At 36.4% G+C, this 18022-nt stretch overlaps 6 protein-coding genes and 1 long non-coding RNA gene across 24 annotated transcripts; 6 read left to right on the forward strand and 1 right to left on the reverse strand.

The window, feature by feature from the left end:
- The first annotated feature begins 293 nt into the window (after positions 1–293).
- AT2G43480 (Peroxidase superfamily protein) lies at positions 294–1744 on the forward strand. Its single transcript, NM_129909.3, has 4 exons — positions 294–581; positions 746–925; positions 1008–1167; positions 1256–1744. The coding sequence occupies exons 1-4, from the start codon at positions 336–338 to the stop codon at positions 1675–1677; spliced, it is 1008 nt and encodes a 335-aa protein (NP_181876.2). The 5' UTR covers positions 294–335; the 3' UTR covers positions 1678–1744.
- On the reverse strand, positions 1719–6251 carry AT2G43490 (Ypt/Rab-GAP domain of gyp1p superfamily protein). 8 transcript variants are annotated; one of them, NM_001202814.1, is made up of 12 exons: positions 5969–6163; positions 5384–5528; positions 5166–5264; positions 4976–5079; positions 4129–4877; positions 3903–4025; positions 3708–3796; positions 3419–3619; positions 2849–3328; positions 2686–2769; positions 2269–2606; positions 1719–2058 (listed from the first exon to the last, which is right to left on the reverse strand). In NM_001202814.1, exons 2-11 carry the CDS (start codon positions 5504–5506, stop codon positions 2433–2435), a joined length of 2226 nt encoding a protein of 741 aa, NP_001189743.1. In that variant the 5' UTR covers positions 5507–5528; positions 5969–6163; the 3' UTR covers positions 1719–2058; positions 2269–2432. The 8 variants fall into 8 exon arrangements, with proteins under 8 accessions (NP_001189743.1, NP_001323830.1, NP_181877.2 ...); NM_001337036.1 differs by having other exon boundaries at positions 1738–2058; positions 5384–5525; positions 5969–6251; NM_129910.4 differs by having other exon boundaries at positions 1738–2058; positions 5372–5525; positions 5969–6251.
- A 342-nt stretch (positions 6252–6593) lies between these two features.
- Positions 6594–7001, forward strand: AT2G09480. Its single transcript, NR_140546.1, has 2 exons — positions 6594–6806; positions 6897–7001. It is a non-coding gene; the product is annotated as an other RNA (long non-coding RNA).
- A 2041-nt stretch (positions 7002–9042) lies between these two features.
- On the forward strand, positions 9043–14035 carry AT2G43500 (Plant regulator RWP-RK family protein). Of its 11 annotated transcripts, none has more exons than NM_001337041.1 (9): positions 9132–9371; positions 9858–9926; positions 10021–10986; positions 11442–11480; positions 11581–11619; positions 11709–12440; positions 12533–12653; positions 12740–13096; positions 13167–14013. In NM_001337041.1, exons 3-9 carry the CDS (start codon positions 10042–10044, stop codon positions 13775–13777), a joined length of 2844 nt encoding a protein of 947 aa, NP_001325293.1. In that variant the 5' UTR covers positions 9132–9371; positions 9858–9926; positions 10021–10041; the 3' UTR covers positions 13778–14013. The 11 variants fall into 11 exon arrangements, with proteins under 11 accessions (NP_001318414.1, NP_001325294.1, NP_001325293.1 ...); NM_001337042.1 differs by having other exon boundaries at positions 9858–9922; NM_001337037.1 differs by lacking the exon at positions 11442–11480 and having other exon boundaries at positions 9043–9371; positions 13167–14019.
- Positions 14036–14286: 251 nt separating this feature from the next.
- Positions 14287–15187, forward strand: TI1 (trypsin inhibitor protein 1). Its single transcript, NM_129912.4, has 2 exons — positions 14287–14598; positions 14739–15187. The coding sequence occupies exons 1-2, from the start codon at positions 14538–14540 to the stop codon at positions 14945–14947; spliced, it is 270 nt and encodes an 89-aa protein (NP_181879.1). The 5' UTR covers positions 14287–14537; the 3' UTR covers positions 14948–15187.
- Positions 15188–15751: 564 nt separating this feature from the next.
- Positions 15752–16743, forward strand: TI2 (trypsin inhibitor protein 2). The gene is made up of 2 exons (NM_129913.3): positions 15752–15998; positions 16153–16743. Exons 1-2 carry the CDS (start codon positions 15938–15940, stop codon positions 16362–16364), a joined length of 273 nt encoding a protein of 90 aa, NP_181880.1. The 5' UTR covers positions 15752–15937; the 3' UTR covers positions 16365–16743.
- Positions 16744–17436: 693 nt separating this feature from the next.
- On the forward strand, positions 17437–17850 carry AT2G43530 (scorpion toxin-like knottin superfamily protein; the record flags this gene model as incomplete). The annotated part of the gene is made up of 2 exons (NM_129914.4): positions 17437–17497; positions 17660–17850. The coding sequence occupies 2 exons, from the start codon at positions 17437–17439 to the stop codon at positions 17848–17850; spliced, it is 252 nt and encodes an 83-aa protein (NP_181881.2).
- Positions 17851–18022: the final 172 nt, after the last annotated feature.

Consider the following 18022-nt stretch of genomic DNA (forward strand, 5'->3'; position numbering starts at 1 on the left):
TGCAAATTAGTAGTTCAAAAAAAATCAAAAAGTAGACACAGCAATTAAATGCCTAGACGACATTGGGCTGGCCACTTAGCTTGCACGGCACATAAACGAAACTCAACAAGATCCGATAATTATGCTTGCACAACTTTGTATTTCAATTTAATTTTAAGGACCTTACTATATACTTAAGAATTAATCCTAGTCAGATATGCCACGTGGACAAAAACCCATAAGTGCCCTCACAATCTATCAATCTCTACGTATATAAACCCTCACTAGTAGTACTCAAAAACACACCTCTTTGGCTTCTCTATTCAACACTCAACAGTCAACAGCTTCACCTTGAGATGGTTATGATTCATATCTTCCTCACCGTGATGGTGGTTGGAGGCGTCAGTCTCTTCCCGGAGACGGCAGAAGCGATCGTGATGGGACCGTCGATGCAGAAGCTGACGTGGCATTACTATAAAGTTTACAACACTTGCGAGAATGCAGAGAATTTTGTGAGGCACCAAGTTGAGATATTTTACAAGAACGATAAAAGTATTGCTCCTAAGCTCCTTCGTCTCCTCTACTCAGACTGCTTTGTTTCCGTACGTTTTTCTTATTCTTGTCTTATCATTTAATCAATTATGAACCCAATGGCATATAGAAGTGTAAGTTTGTAACCACAAAACTAATCGAGTGCTAAGAAAGTTTAATTAGAAGATTTACTAATTACTGCTCTCACATTGTGCGACACTATCTATAATGATAGGGATGCGATGCATCAGTTCTTCTAGAAGGTCCAAACTCAGAGAAAATGGCGCCACAAAACAGAGGACTTGGAGGATTCGTTCTCATAGACAAAATCAAAATAGTCTTGGAACAGAGATGTCCTGGTGTTGTCTCTTGCGCCGACATTCTTAATCTTGCAACTCGTGATGCTGTTCATTTGGTAATCTCTCTTTCTTCTGCACCTATAGCTGTACATGGATCATTAATAGATACTGACCAGCTTAGAGAACTGATTCATTCAGGCGGGTGCACCATCTTATCCTGTGTTCACAGGCAGGAGAGATGGTTTGACGTCTGATAAGCAAACCGTGGACCTACCATCGCCATCCATCTCATGGGACCAAGCCATGTCTTATTTCAAATCCAGAGGCTTGAATGTTCTTGACATGGCTACACTTCTAGGTCAGTCACCTTTTTTCTTCCTGCCAATATCTTAAAAACCGGTTTTGTTCTGGTTTGAATCGCTTAAACTGAGTTACTCCCTAATCAGGATCACATTCAATGGGGAGAACACATTGCAGCTATGTTGTTGATCGACTCTACAATTACAACAAGACCGGTAAACCAAGCCCTACTATGAACAAGTATTTCCTATCTGAAATGGCAAAGCAATGTCCTCCAAGAACGAGGAAAGGCCAGACCGATCCGCTCGTGTACCTAAACCCGGACTCAGGCTCAAACCACAGCTTCACAAGCTCATTTTACTCAAGAATTCTATCAAACAAATCTGTACTTGAAGTAGATCAACAACTGCTTTACAATGATGACACCAAGCAAATATCTAAGGAATTCTCAGAGGGTTTCGAGGATTTTCGGAAATCATTTGCTCTTTCGATGAGCAAGATGGGAGCGATAAATGTGTTAACTAAAACGGAAGGTGAGATACGAAAAGATTGCAGGCATATAAACTAAACACAAAAGCACAATCTCTCTCTCACCACTGTGATACCAAGAAGAATAAACACAAGGTATAAACAGGAAACAAGATTGAAATATTTATGTTTCAGATATAAATTTGTTATCATTTATTACATTGTAATCACCGTGAGAAAGGCTTCTCTATAGCTAAAGGAGATTGATTCTTTTGGTGTTTCTAAAAAAGTAGAATTTTTTTTCTTCTGATATTCACATAAGTATAAAGGGTATGCAGTCAAAATTGTTCCCGCACAAAAGAGAAAGGAGATTTTATTTGTCTAACCTCTTTGGTTATGAGTCTTAGACTCTCTGTTTAAGAAGTACCAAGCGATTGAATTTCACAAGCTTCTCAATCTCTTGCTAGTTCCTTCCTGTTAGCTTCAAGAAGAGGCCAAACAATTATAAGAATATAAATTTTATTACATAAACAACAAAATCGCAAAGGCTTTAGTAGCGATTAAGATTTATCATAGCTTATGTAAGATTATTTGCCAACACTTCCTGGTATATATGTTTACAAGTTATGATTTTTTTCTTGAACCAATATTTCATTACGTGTGAACATATTCTTCAGGTGAAAACGGTTACCTCAAAAAAGTTGTCAAACATGTTGTAGACACAGATCAAAGCATGAATCTTCAAACATAAACCCCTTCCTCGTAATCCGTAACTAAAGATGACCTACTTGTGTGAGCTTCTATTTCTTCTTCTTTTTGTTTTATACTTTTTAACTGTTATAGGTGGAATCCCGCCTAGTCACCATTCTGAGTGGCAGGACTATGATGAAAACTTGGTGTTTGGCTCTGGTTCTCACCATGGCTCTGAATCTCCTCCGGCCTCTGGCTCTCCATATGGGTTTGATGCTGGATATGAACCTGGTTGAGATTCTGAGACTGAGTGTGACTCTTAGTCTTGATTACCTGACTCTAACAAGCGTTTTAACAGTTAAATGGAGAAAATAGAATAATCCAGCAGCAGAAGCTTTCTTTGTAGAGCATATCTAACCTTGTACATGTATTTCCTACGAAGTTTCATGGCTGTACGTATGCATCTTCTCACGCGGAATACAAGAACCTTATCATTGAAGATCTGCAATATATCTTCTGAATCAGTATAGATCAGCTGAGCATGTGAGCAGAACAAAATAAAAATGAAACAAACTTTCTACCTGTATCATGTCATCGATCGAGCGAGTTTCTTTCATGATCTTATGTCGATTCATGATTAAAATCGCCGCCACACAAAAGACAGGAAGAGCATCATCCCCTTTTTTTATGGATGAAACGACACAAGGGACATGTGTTGTTCTATCATTCCTTGACCAAAGACTTCTTGTCAACCCACAAAAGTGATACGAGGATGATGCTGACTTTATCTCACTCTCATCAGAGAAAGGACCCGCAGTCTTTGGCAACGGACCACTCTTCGGCAGCAAACCGCTCCTTGACAACAAACCGCTGCTCTTTGAAATTGGCCCGCTCTTTGAAATCATTGGTTCCCTCTTTGTACTATTACCAATTCCATCCTCTATCATTTCTTCACTCACCTCAGGTTCAGATTTTCTTGGAAGCTGAATCACCAAAGGCTCCAAGCAATCATTCTCCAAAGTTTCAGTAACAGATTCATCATAATCAGCTGCCCACATCATCTACATCAAAGACAAAACCCATAGATAAATATGACTAACAGAGACAGAACAAAAGACTCAATATTTGAATCAAACAGCAGAACTACAAACCTCCCACATCCTGAGAGCTTCGTTAAAAGACAATTCCCGTCGGAACAGAACTAAAAGCATCCGGAAGGCAAAATGAAGACTTTCAGCCCCAATACGCGATAAGTGGGAAAATATATCTTTATCTGTAATCTGCAATATGTGCCACAATGATTGCAATTGATCCATCACCCCAGTTGGTCCCTCCATTTGGAAATTCGCACGCTGCACAAATATACACATAGCAAAAGTATAATGCATGATCAAATGAAGCCAGAACAAAAAATTATGACGTATTAAGCACTGGATTTACCGTTCTTCTTATGAGCATTTCAAAGCACCAGAAGGCATCAGCATTATCTTCAAATAGAACCACGAAAGGAGAGACTAAATCACTCATTCCTATCAACAGATTTGCAACCAGAGAGTTAGTATCCTAAACCAATAAAACGTCATAAAGTTTTCATATCACATATCTAAGTTATCAAACTTAAGAGATATATGGCACCTTGGCAATAACCAGTTGCAGGATCAACCCAAGCATAAACCGCAAGGATATCCGACATTCTTCCTAGATTTCCTGGATCCTCATAAAACTCAAGGTGGCTATCCGTCCTTACCACATCAACAACTGAGGAAATGAAAAAGTTTTAACTATGAAAAGATACAAGATGGGACAGAAAAGGAAGATTTTTGCAAGTTATCGAAAAAAAGAGACAAGGAATAATTCCTACCTATTCGATGCAAAGTCCAAAGCCATTCAGACACTCGATCTTCCGTGACATTCCCAACACGAGAGGGAGTGTCCTTTACTGATGCCATTTCAGGGACATCTGATATTCTCAGACCATCAACTATTTCTGCATTGCGACCAGTATAAGACGATGGTCCAACAGAATCCGAATGCATCACTTTGATCTCTGGAGTGGACCTACGTTGTTCTCTAATTAAATCAGCATTCTTATCAATTCGAAAATTGTGCATTCCCTCATCCTCAGATCTTAATTCACTTTTCAGTGAAGCATCCTCATCTGGCGTAGAAACCTCAATCTTATCTAAACTATTTCTCCCAAACAAATCTGTAACCGGTAGCGAGGGAAAGTCGAAATAACCGTCAGGGGAAGCATAGCCATAAGGACTAGAGGCAGATACAAAGGAGGAAGTGTTGTATACTACGCTCTCCGGACTTTCTCTTCCACTTACTAAATCAACTGACTCACTAGAACTTCCCCTTCTGTGTAAATGAGATGTATCAGTACCATTATTACTCCAATCACTGTGATGATTTTCAGTATTAGCATTATCATTATTATCTATAAAAGCATCTTCTCTGTTTTCATCTGTAGTAGCAACCTTTACTGCCTCATCTCTATAAGATTTCCGCATATCCATAACTTTAGATCCCACAACATAGGCAAGTGAACCAGTTCCCACACTTGAATGCATCGTCTGGCATTGCTTGAGCAAATCATTGTATCGCTTCCTGCGTGAAAATTCCAATAACGCTTGTAAGCTTTTTGATTAAACTTAACTTGCTATTAGCACTCTTTCTCACTCTAAGCTGTGATCAAACAGTCTAACCTTCGAGCTACCCTGAGTTGATTACGGTACTCAGAGGTGCTGCTCAACGCATAACAACCAAGGAGAAATTCCCAAACTTCAGCTCTAATAGATGGGTCGATTCCCTAATGAAAAACATCATACATTATACCACTGTACTGAAAGAATAATCAAAAGCGTTACAAGTTCTTCTACCAAAGTGAAAACATACCCCTAAAATAATTAATTTAAGCGCCTTCTGGAAACCAGAAACTCTTCCGTCGCTATCAAAAGACGCTTGCCACTTCTCTGGCTTAAGCATTTTGCCGATCTGTGCATTATACATAAACTTTAGTCATATGATTACATAACAAACCTTGGATTGACAAAAATGATTACTAATGCTGAATTTAAAAAGGGTTAAAGAGAAGATCTTACAGTTATAACAACCTGTATCCGTGACTGTGAAAGACAAGGCTCGCTCAAATCTCGAACCAAAGATCCAACTTTCTGCAAACTCACTACACCCGCTTTTCCACAGCTCCATTGTTTTCCTTCTCCACCAGAACACATCAGTCCTCACTTCCCAACTCTTCTACGACATTAACCAAAATTGACAACACCAAAATCAAAAGAATCTAAATCAATAAAGATCCTTTAGTATAACCAAATAACAAAAATCAGCCAGAAACTAAAGGGTACAGATCAAAATTTAACATTTTTTTCAGAAATCCAATAGAATCACAGATCTTACTGTAACCAAATTCACATTTTTCAGAAAATCCATTCAAAAACCTGCGTCCCTCATATCTATCCACAAACATGATACAGATTTCACGAATAAAAACATGGATCAGATCATTCGAATCAGTGAGATTGAATTGCATTTCATTCGAAATACGTAGACAAGTTTCAATAATAATCAATATACCCACAAAACAAAAATAAAAACAGAAACTTTCCTTAAGCATTACATATACATTTTCACGCTCAGATACATATCTTAATGTCGTTTGATCGATGCATAAAGCTAACCTGAAGGTCAATGGTCATCGAGAATTTTCTTCTCCGATCTCCATTTTTTCATCCACGCAAAGTTTTCTTCCTTTTTTTTTTTGTTCTTCTCGTCTCCCTCTCTCTCTCTCTCTTCTTTTCTGATGAACTGTTTATTTTCCTCGATCTGATTTTGTTTTATTTTAATTTTTACATGTTTTTTTTTCCTTCTATTTAGGCTGACGTTCTTAGTCAAAAAAAAAAACTTATTGAGAAAAATTAATAAGCTACATAATCTCAAAAATAAATTGAAGTGTGATATAATAATTGACATAGCCTTATAAGACCAATCGAAAAGTCGGTGCTTATAATTCATACAATTAATGGAGACAAAGAATAATACAATTACGTATAGTTTTGGTGTAATTATAAGAAGATTGTTTGTAATTTGGGTTGGTTTGATTCAACTTCGGTTTTGTGCAGTTTAATTTTCTTTTCTTTTTTGGATTCAGTTTGGTTTAGTTTAAAAATAACTTGAAAGTATTAAAACACTCATTTGATTTATATTATATAGTAAAAATTATATTGTTTTGTATCTGTATAGTTAAAATGTAAATTTAAAGAAATTATGGTTTATTGTACATTAAAATCAGTTTCCGTTTGGTTTTTATTTTTTTTGCCATCTTTCTCATTAAGGAAACATAAACAACAAAATTAAAACAAAAGCCCAACAAGGCAACAATATAAAACCCAAACCGAGCCCAATACCAATACAGTAAACTGTCGAGGAAGGAATAAGAAAGCCAGACGGCAGCAACAGAGCTCATCAATGCCATGTTCCATCGGACCAAAAACCAAGGAGCTGAGATCAATCCCAAGGTCAAGGAAAAAACTGTGTTCTCTTTCCCCTTGTTTACTGTCCTTTGTAATGTTGTGTTTTTGATGAGCTCGATCGTGTCATCTTCAGGTTGATGAGCTAAACGTTGAAGCGGAGACTCTAGCCCATTTGGAGTGTTTGCAGTTGTCTCCGTAAATAAGAGAGATTCTAGTTCGAGTCTTTTCTGCTTTTCAAACCTTAGTTAAGTGAAAAGTGTGTTTTAAGGTAACGAGCTTAAATACAATTTTTGTAGACCACCCATAATAACTGAACTGTACAATTGGATTAACCAATACTAAACTAGAGAGATAATCTTTAGTAGTTTTCATGAATTGGTGATGAGTTTGTAGAGGGAGATTGAGATTTTGAAAGTGAAGCTAATTAAAAGTCTAGATTGAGATCTTGGAATCTATAATTACGTTCTTGTATTCGTGTATACAGATTCAAGAAAGAAGTGTACAGATTGTTTCATGAAAGTTTATAGTTGTTATGCAAATTCTACTGGTCCTCAACAATTATCATATCCTGCTATAATATCAGAAGACGCGATATATGCAGTCTTTGCCACTATACAGACTAGTCGTGCAAACTTTCATAAAGTTTAAATGCAGTTTGAGGCAAAATCGATATGGACTAACCAGTACTTGTTCCTTCGTAGTTCGTAGTGACCTTTATTAGTTACCAAAACTTCTTATAATTCAACCACTAATCCATCATATAGCTTGGTTTAAAAAAAAGAAATTACTTTGTGAATCTTAATGGATTAAAAATTAGAATGCAATCACTGCATATTTAGATTTGTGTGTCCTCCAGATGTTTCTGATCGTCTAGTGCAGTTCTACAGTTGTTTATTTTGTCATCTTAGTATCCTACATTATATTACATAGTAGCATTTTTATAACAATTAAGTAGATATTTCACAATCATACGTCATATACTAATATTAAAATGTCGAAACATATAAAGATTGATTACAACAAATAGAGAGACAGGCAAAGTCCTACAAGCCTAGCTGTATATTGTTGAAGATTCCACGCTTAGAGAATCTTGAAAGAGAATTCGAATCTCGAAAGTAGAATCTAATCGGACGGCCAAGATTCACCGTATATCAAGCTTTCGTCATTAATATATGTGGAGAATATGTAAGGTTAGAGGAAGTGGGTCATTCGTGACATCATTAGAACAATATAATATACTTTAGACATGGATATTAACGTGCAATAATGGTTTTCAGGCCAAGCAAATGATACAAAAGTGGGTCCTATGCATCTCTTGTCGATCTCCTAAAACTAAAATAAGATTAAGGAAATGATTGTTTATTTCTTAGTGTTCTCGTTCTGAGGGCTTTATACAATCGGTTTTACTTTGGAGTTTGGATGGATAGTTTCTACGTTAACATCGATGTGAGTATGTGAGTAGCAATTGATGACTGTATTATTGGTTTTTCTGACAAAAAAAATTAGTTTAAGGTCTGCAACAAATATTCATTCTAGAATGATAAAATCTAGATAGCTAATTCTTTTTCGAGAACATATATTCGAACTAATATCTTAATGTTTTACTTATACTATTTGTATTTTGGATAAGTTTTAATCATGCATACAAAATAATAGTATTATTTATATAGTTTTATACGTATCTTATTGCCACTCGAAGACAATTAAGCTTCATGTCTTGCCATGCTTTTAGTTTGTGGATATTTGTTTGATGCGTTTGTCATAAATATTTTGTTTGATGGTTATAGAATAAGATGTGTGAGTAGAATCCAAAGCAAGTTGGATCCAAGCTCTTAATAGCTTAATTAATAAGATAGAAATATAAAATGGAAAACAAAATAGCTCATTATAACTTTATTTACATACAAAAAAGCAAAATAATTATTGTTATTTCGGTTTCTATATATGATTTTTTTATTGAATTATGGCTGTATAACTATTTTATGATCGTCTTGAGCATTAAAAAAAAACTATTTTATGATTGTTTATTTACATTTTGTCAACCAAAACCCCAAATGTTCCCTCTATATATATATATATATAAGAAATTCTGAATTTCTTAACAAAAATCACACCAAGTGGAGGTTGGTGTGCTAAGAATCAATAACTACGATTAGTAATACAATATAATACTGGAACCCAAATTAAAATTCTCTTTTTCATTTGTACTTTGATACTTTCTCGTCAATACGATGAATTACATGTATGCATACGTATTAGTAGTATAATTAGCAGTAATGTCGGTTTTGTAAAACATACACTGACAAATGGAAGATACCGTGTCCAAGGATTCTCAAATTGCAATATTATATTTTTATATTCGGATAAAAAATATCAATATCCCAGTTACCATCACGTCGTCACACGTGGATGACTCAAAACATAAAACGCATCGTTTTCTGCTTACGCAAGAAGAACACAAAGCTCTCTGAAAGAGGAGAAGAAAAAGACGATTCCATCTGTTTTCTTAAGGAAACTTCTTCCGTTGCAAAAGCTTACGAAGTCCTCCATTAATGGAAGCGGCCTTATTTCACTCTTGCTGATGTAGTAGCTTCCATAAGCTTCTTAAAGTGTAAGCTGCGTAATTTCTGTTATTGGAAACAAATCGAACCTTCTACTTTCAGCTTAAAGCCCAAAGTCTCCTTTTTTACTCTCTATCTCTCTCTCTCTACCGCAATTTCTCTCTGGGAAAACCACTCGTGTAGTTTTTTGTCTCTGTTTTGAACTTTTTTAAGTCTAAAAATGACAACTTTAGTCGTCTCTTTTGTTTATTAGGCTGAGATGTTCGGGAATTGCATTTTGTAAGTTTTGGGTTTTGTTGGAACTTTTTGCAATTCAGTGAGAGATGTGCGTGTTGTTTGCTGCAGAAATGTGCTGCTGGTTTCGCATTTGTTGAATTTTGGGCTTTCTGTCTTATTTTGTGCGGTGATATTTGTCCTCTTTGAATAAAGTTTTCCCCTTTTTAAAAAAAAGTTTGCGTTTAGAGCTAAGTTTATGTTTTTTGTAATCTTATTGAGAAAGTTCATGAACTGATATCGTGACGTCTTCTATGTTGTAGGTTACTGGTGGAGGTTTGATTCATTAAATTTTGCTACGTTGTGGGATCTTCAAGAAGAATCCTTTGTATGTAAGATTCCGTTTGAAGATTCTGTCTTTTAATTTGTTAGTAATGTTTAGTTTGTTATTCAACTTGATGTGTCTTATTTTTCATGCTCTAGCAGTTTAAATCTGTCATCGAAGATATGGAAAACCCTTTTGCTTCTAGAGAAAAGGGGTTTGGTAATTATTCAGATTTTCCAACAGAACAAATGGATGGTTTAAGCTCAAACTTTGGTTCTGGCGTTAGGAATTTGATCTCTGATGATATGTTCAACCCTTCCTCCGAGCTTATGAATTTCGACTCTTTGGCCGCATGGTGTAACAGCCCTTCCGCTACTGATATATTGTTCGCCCAATATGGTCTGTCGAACTCCCAACCTATGCCTTTTGGAGCTTTCACTTCATTTCATGTAGCTGACCCGAAGGCTACCAGTCTCACTCGTTCGTTCTATGATTTGGAAAGCTCTTACTATGGTGAAGAAAGATCGTCAGCACAGGAAATGAATTCTCAGTTTCATCGCTCTTCAGATAGCGATGAGTTAAGTGGTAAACGACGCAAGGTTGTTAATCAGAAGATTGGTTTTCCTAACGTACTCAACTGTACTATTCCCAGGTCTTTGAGCCACTCATTAGATGAGAAGATGCTTAAGGCATTAAGCTTATTTATGGAGTCCTCAGGTTCAGGTGAGGGCATTTTAGCGCAAGTTTGGACCCCTATCAAGACAGGAGATCAGTACTTGCTCAGTACTTGTGATCAGGCCTATTTGCTTGATCCGAGGTTTTCTCAGTACCGTGAAGTGTCAAGGAGATTTACGTTTGCTGCTGAAGCAAATCAATGTTCTTTTCCGGGTCTTCCTGGCCGAGTCTTTATCTCGGGAGTACCTGAATGGACATCAAACGTTATGTATTACAAGACCGATGAGTATTTGCGCATGAAGCATGCAATTGACAATGAAGTCCGTGGTTCCATTGCAATACCTATCCTTGAAGCTTCTGGGACATCTTGTTGTGCTGTCATGGAACTCGTTACATCCAAGGAAAAACCTAATTTTGATATGGAGATGGACTCTGTTTGCCGTGCTCTCCAGGTTGATACACTTTTCTCTCCCTCTCTCTCTTTCTGCTTTGTTCTATTTTTTTGCTTATATGTATGTTTGCGTGTATTACTATCGCCAGCAAGATTGCTATAGTATTTCATTAGTTGGTTATTCAAACTTTTTCAAAGTAGAAAATTGAAGGTCTTCTTTACTCTGAAGTCTAAAGTTTTTCTGCGGTTATTTCATTCTCCCACAGAACATTTTTTTTATCACGTTCAACACATGTTGATTCTAGGTCCTTCCAAACATTCTAGGCAAAACCATTGAACATAGAGAACTTGTGTCAATTTTATCTTGAACAATCTGGATTTTGATGTTTTTTGCAGCAGCAATTGTATATATATAAACAACTTTTAAATCTTATGCAAGATTGATTTAGGGTATGAGAATCTTTGTTGGCTTAAGACCTGCCTGAGTCCTCTGCCTTTGTCAATGAAAGCTTCCAGGGCAGCTCTGGAGACAGTTTGTTGTGGTTGCAACCTGAGGTTACAAAACGCAGTTATTGTATACCAAAAGTGTTAAAAAAAAAGATAGTATAAAATAGTATAGGGTCTGAGAGATTCATGTTTTCCTCTTCTTTTTCAGGCTGTAAACTTACGGACAGCAGCCATTCCTCGTCCTCAGGTACCATCTGAATTAGAAAAAAACTATCTACAAACCATTGTTTCTCGTTACGTTTTATACCTCAATAATTTTGTATTCGTGTTTTCTAGTATCTTTCAAGTAGTCAAAGAGATGCCTTAGCTGAAATACAAGATGTTCTTCGAACAGTATGTCATGCACACAAGTTGCCCTTAGCTCTTGCCTGGATTCCTTGTAGAAAGGATCAATCTATAAGGGTTTCTGGACAAAAATCTGGTGAAAATTGTATACTTTGCATAGAGGAGACAGCTTGTTATGTGAACGATATGGAGATGGAAGGCTTTGTGCACGCATGTTTGGAGCATTGTCTAAGAGAAAAAGAAGGAATTGTTGGTAAAGCTTTCATATCCAACCAGCCGTTCTTTTCTTCTGATGTGAAGGCATATGACATCAGTGAATACCCTATTGTTCAGCATGCTCGAAAGTACGGTCTGAATGCTGCTGTCGCTATAAAACTGAGGAGCACTTACACTGGTGAAGATGATTACATACTTGAACTGTTCTTGCCTGTAAGTATGAAAGGAAGCTTGGAACAACAACTTCTATTAGACAGCCTTTCGGGTACAATGCAGAGAATTTGTCGAACTTTGAGAACTGTTTCAGAAGTGGGGTCAACTAAAAAAGAAGGGACTAAACCTGGATTTCGGAGTAGTGATATGTCTAATTTCCCGCAGACAACGTCTTCAGAAAATTTTCAGACAATATCATTGGATTCCGAGTTTAACTCTACTAGAAGCATGTTTTCGGGTATGTCCTCTGATAAAGAAAACAGTATCACAGTATCTCAAGGCACTTTGGAGCAGGTATGTGATTTATGCAATTTGGTTATTCTGTAAATTTTGTGAAACAGTTCGTTAAACTGAACACTGATATTTTTCCTTACAACTTTTCATAGGATGTGAGCAAAGCAAGAACACCAGAGAAGAAGAAAAGCACTACAGAGAAAAATGTGAGCTTAAGCGCTCTCCAACAACACTTCTCTGGGAGTCTAAAGGATGCTGCAAAAAGCCTTGGTGGTGAGACTTCCGCATATTTCCAAGCATGGGTTTATTTTTGTTAGCACACAAACTATCTGACCCTCGACTTGGATTTTCTTCTGCAGTTTGTCCAACTACATTGAAACGGATATGCAGGCAACATGGGATCATGAGGTGGCCATCTCGTAAGATTAACAAAGTGAACAGGTCACTAAGGAAAATACAGACGGTACTGGACTCGGTCCAAGGTGTAGAAGGAGGACTAAAGTTCGACTCAGCAACTGGCGAATTCATTGCAGTTAGACCTTTTATTCAAGAAATTGATACCCAAAAGGGTCTGTCGTCTCTTGATAATGATGCACATGCAAGAAGAAGTCAGGAGGATATGCCTGACGATACTTCATTCAAGCTCCAGGAAGCTAAATCTGTCGACAATGCCATTAAGTTAGAGGAGGATACAACCATGAATCAAGCAAGACCAGGTAAGAACTTCTCTATCCATAAACCATAGATGGAGCGATTAGAATCTTAATCCATTTTCAGTTTTTGCAGGATCATTCATGGAGGTTAATGCTAGTGGTCAGCCATGGGCTTGGATGGCCAAAGAGTCTGGCTTGAATGGCAGTGAAGGAATAAAGAGCGTTTGCAACTTAAGCTCTGTGGAAATTTCAGATGGAATGGATCCAACAATCCGATGCAGTGGCAGTATTGTTGAACCTAACCAATCCATGTCATGCAGCATATCAGATTCATCAAATGGCTCAGGCGCAGTTCTGCGTGGAAGCTCATCTACTTCCATGGAAGATTGGAACCAAATGAGAACCCACAACAGTAATAGCAGCGAGAGTGGATCAACAACGCTGATCGTAAAGGCCAGTTATAGAGAAGACACTGTACGTTTCAAGTTCGAGCCATCAGTTGGGTGTCCTCAGCTCTACAAAGAAGTTGGAAAACGTTTTAAACTGCAGGACGGGTCGTTTCAGCTGAAGTACTTGGATGATGAAGAAGAATGGGTGATGCTGGTTACAGATTCTGATCTCCAAGAATGTTTGGAGATATTACATGGTATGGGAAAACACTCGGTGAAGTTTCTCGTTCGTGATTTGTCTGCCCCTCTAGGTAGTTCTGGTGGCAGTAATGGTTATCTTGGAACAGGCTTATGACGTCGTAAGACATAGACACACACAGTTATGTATTCCCAGTGAAAGAATGTTGTTTATTTCTCTAGATATTAGTATGCTTATAAATAGGCATGAAGGAGAAAGACAATTTTGGTATAGTGGAGTTCAGCAGAAAATGTATATGTTTTTTCGTTTTATATGAATCAGAGAATAAAAGTTGGATGTTATATCTACGTTGCTAATGTTGTACCTGCTCACCCATCTTTCATATAAGAAAAGAGAACACTTTTAGTTATCCCTGTGATGCAGAATCGTATTCTTTGTTATCTCTCCATTCCTGTGGAAACCAACAAAGTCAACTAAATTTCGGTTTAATTGGTTGGTTTTTAAGTCAACGAGGACTTGATTTTAGTTGGGCTTGGGCCTATAATTGTGTTCATCATTGGGTTTTTTCCCCCTTATCAGTTTAACGTCCATATCCATATCTTTTTCTTTTTTTAACGGCAAAGTTCATATCCATATCTTATGATGTGCCTAAAAGAGGGAGAAGATGCGAAGACAGAATTTTCATATTTGAAAGGGTTCGATATCGATATTGGGAAACGAATCAAGGTCAAAAAACTCAGTCTAATAGTTGAAATTTAAAAATTTTATTAATTCAATCCGATTGGTTTCGTTTTGTTATGGTTCGGTTCTATATCATCAAACCAATCGGTTTGGTCCTAAAGATAATTATAAATATTCACCAACACCAGTGTTAAACACATATCAACAAACCTAAAGTTAGATAAACAAAGAGAAAATGGCAAAGGCTATCGTTTCCATCTTCGTTGTCTTTTTCATCTTCTTCTTAGTCATTTCCGGTAAGCAAACTTACTCTCCGTTTCTTGACATATTTGTTTATAACTTAAAATTTACCCTTATGTTCTGGCTACAAATCTCTTTGACCATAGCAAAATCATGATATGATCATTCTATCTTTTCTTAATTTTGTTTATAACAGATGTGCCGGAGATAGAAGCGCAAGGTAACGAGTGCTTGAAAGAATACGGAGGTGATGTTGGTTTCGGCTTTTGTGCGCCTCGGATATTTCCGACGATTTGTTACACAAGATGCCGTGAGAACAAGGGAGCTAAAGGTGGAAGATGCCGTTGGGGACAGGGCAGTAACGTCAAATGCTTATGCGACTTCTGCGACGATACTCCACAGTAAAATCTAAAGCAATCGCTAATCAATGCACTAAGGCTGCCATAGACGCAATTATTATACACGTTGTCTTTACGTACATTCACAAGTTTTAGTCATGGTTTGTGTAATAAATGAATGTGAATGGTCTATCCAAGTGATGTAATGTGAAATCAGAAATAATGAAAGTGTGACTTTTGCTACTACAATCATGTTTTGGTAATACAATTTGACTAAGAAAGAAGAAACGTGCGAGTTTGGTTGCCTCATTGTTGTTGTGAATTTGGTATCCACATATTCTTATCTGTTTACTATGTGGAGAGCGTTCCGACTGTTTTGCGGCTAATCTAGCCGGTCAAAGACGAAGTCTGAATGTGATGAAATGTCAACATAAGATTTTAAATGAGCTCTGGATGTGACGTGTTTAATATTTTCACATGTACGGTTATTAGAGTAAATTATGATAGTTTTAAAATTTGGAAGCATAAAATTATGATGCTTAAGAAAATCATTATCTGTTATTCTATTTCTTTATTATATAATTTATTTTAAATAATATTAAAATGAAAAAATAATAATAGTTTTACAATATGATTTTAACAAAAATATACAATTAATAAGTCCTTTTTGGTAAGGACTCACATAAGTTTTTTGGTACTGCTCATATACATTGGAAAGTAGGATTTAGTATAAAAACTTTCTCATGCAATTATATAGAAATGTATATTAAAAAAAAAACAATTATTTCAGGTTTTTCATGAATCATGATTTATTTTACCACCGTGCTATTATATCAGGGATATAAAGAGGCAAGTGGTTACTTTTCTTATCAATACTGATCTCAACTCGTGACCCGTGGTTGTCATGATAATTTCTAGACCCAACGATAAAGATAAAATAGTAGCATCGCACCACAACAAGTGTTGAGCATGAGTCTATATATATACACATACGTTAACTCCAAAGTGAAACAAAGAGATTAGAAACTACGGAGAGAAAGAGAGAAGATATATAGCCATGGCAATGAAGTCAGTTTCTACCTTGGCCGTTTTTGCCATCCTCTTTTTGGTTATCGTTGGTAAATTAACTAACTTCATAGATATTTCTCACGTAGTTTTTAAAGTTTGCGTTTGTGTTTGAAGCATCCGGGGACTATTTTTCTCGGTGATCGCAGTCAAGTTTCATTATGTTTGATTTCTGTTTGCTTAATTCGTTTTATATGATAAACACAGAAATGCCAGAGATAAAAGCGCAAGGTAGCAAGTGTCTGAAAGAATATGGCGGTAATGTGGGTTTCAGCTATTGTGCGCCTAGGATATTTCCGTCATTCTGTTATCGGAACTGCCGTAAGAATAAGGGCGCGAAGGGAGGTAGATGCCGTTCGGGAGGGGCAGGAGCTGGTAGTATGATATGTTTATGCGACTACTGCAGCGACAAACCTTAAATCAGATCGTTAAACGTTTTAACCTCAAACGCATGAGTAGTTGCTATCTTGTACTATGTGTCATGGTTTGTAACTTTGTGTAGTAATAAAGGTGAATGGTCCACCAAGTAATAATGAATAAGTGAAATATTAAATAAAGAAACGTACGACTTTGTGTGTGTAATTTAAATTTGGCATACTTCAATTAGATGAGGGTAAGGGTGTGCGACTTATAGGCTTCGATCGGTAGTTCTGATTTAGTCACGAGTGGAAAATTTGGTCCATTTCAGTTTCCTTTATCTCCAACTCTAGCATGTATTGGGATTTAAAAACAAAGACGCTGGATTGTTGGACTATGCTTTTATGCAATTTTAAAAAGAAAAAACTATATACGTATTTCCGAAAACAATTTGTCACACTTTTTATGATCTCTAACAAGAATATAACAGATAAGTCTTAATATTCGGTTGGGTCATCTACATATCATATATAGCATGTCCGGTTTTAAGCCAATGTTGGAGGAGCTTAATCGGAGCAGATTTGATGTGTAACTGATTACTTTTATTTCTTATTAAATCTGCTTCAATAGGTTTATTTTGTCATCAACAAGTATATACCTGTACACTAAATTCTATTAAATCATTTTTATACTTTGGCATCTTATTTCTGATTTGCTATGAGTAAACAAGAGATTAGGGTAATTCATGTAGTTGCCTTGGACCGAGAATCGGAATATGTTTAGTCTCTTCTCCACCATCATGACTTGAACATGAAACTTTTTATTTTTTGTCAAAGCATGAAGTTTAAGATACAGTCTCTTTGGAAGTCTCCTAAGTGCATGACTACATATGTAACTAAATAGATTTTTTTCCTTAAAAAAACAAAATTGTCACGTTTTTCGTGATTTTACTATTCCATCGTAAGTGGTTACTTTTCTTAATCAGTGATGACAGCTAGAGTTGTGGTTCTCGTGATAAGTTTTTGTCCAAACGATAAAGATAAAAGCATATATATATAGCACCACAACAACTATAAAGTTAAATAGCAATTCATAACAAGAAGATTAGAGACTACAGAGACAGAGAAGATGGGCATGGCAATGAAGTCAGTTTCTAACTTCGCAATCTTTTTAATCCTCTTTTTGGTCACCTCTGGTAAATTTTAACTCCGTACTTCTCACATACTTATTAAAATTTGTGATTCATACGATCCATAGAGGATTTAATTATTTCTGTTGGTGATTGCTGCAAGTTTCTTTATATGTGAATTTTATTTGCCAAAACTAATTTATTTGTATATACATGATATGTGAGCAGAAATATCTGAGATAGAAGCGAAAGATAAGGAATGTCTAAAAGGATACATTGATGCGCCTTTAAGCTATTGTATGGCTAGGATTTATCCGTCGTTGTGTTATCGAAATTGTCGTTTTTACAAGGGCGCGAAAGGTGGAAAATGCGACGGTCTTAAGTGCTTCTGCGACTTCTGCAGCGACAAGCCTTTTTAGTCAGTTTCTGATGAGAAATGTTTGAATCTTGGCATGTATAATGGTTTGTGTAATGATTAAAGGTAAACGAACAAGTAATAGTCAATAAGTAAAATAAAAATTAAAAACGCTAGACTTTGATTGTGTTATCACTAAAATAAATGAAGATAAGTGGGACTTCGGTTGTGGATCA

This window comes from Arabidopsis thaliana, chromosome 2 (assembly GCF_000001735.4).
Source record: "Arabidopsis thaliana chromosome 2, partial sequence".
NCBI lineage: Eukaryota > Viridiplantae > Streptophyta > Magnoliopsida > Brassicales > Brassicaceae > Arabidopsis > Arabidopsis thaliana.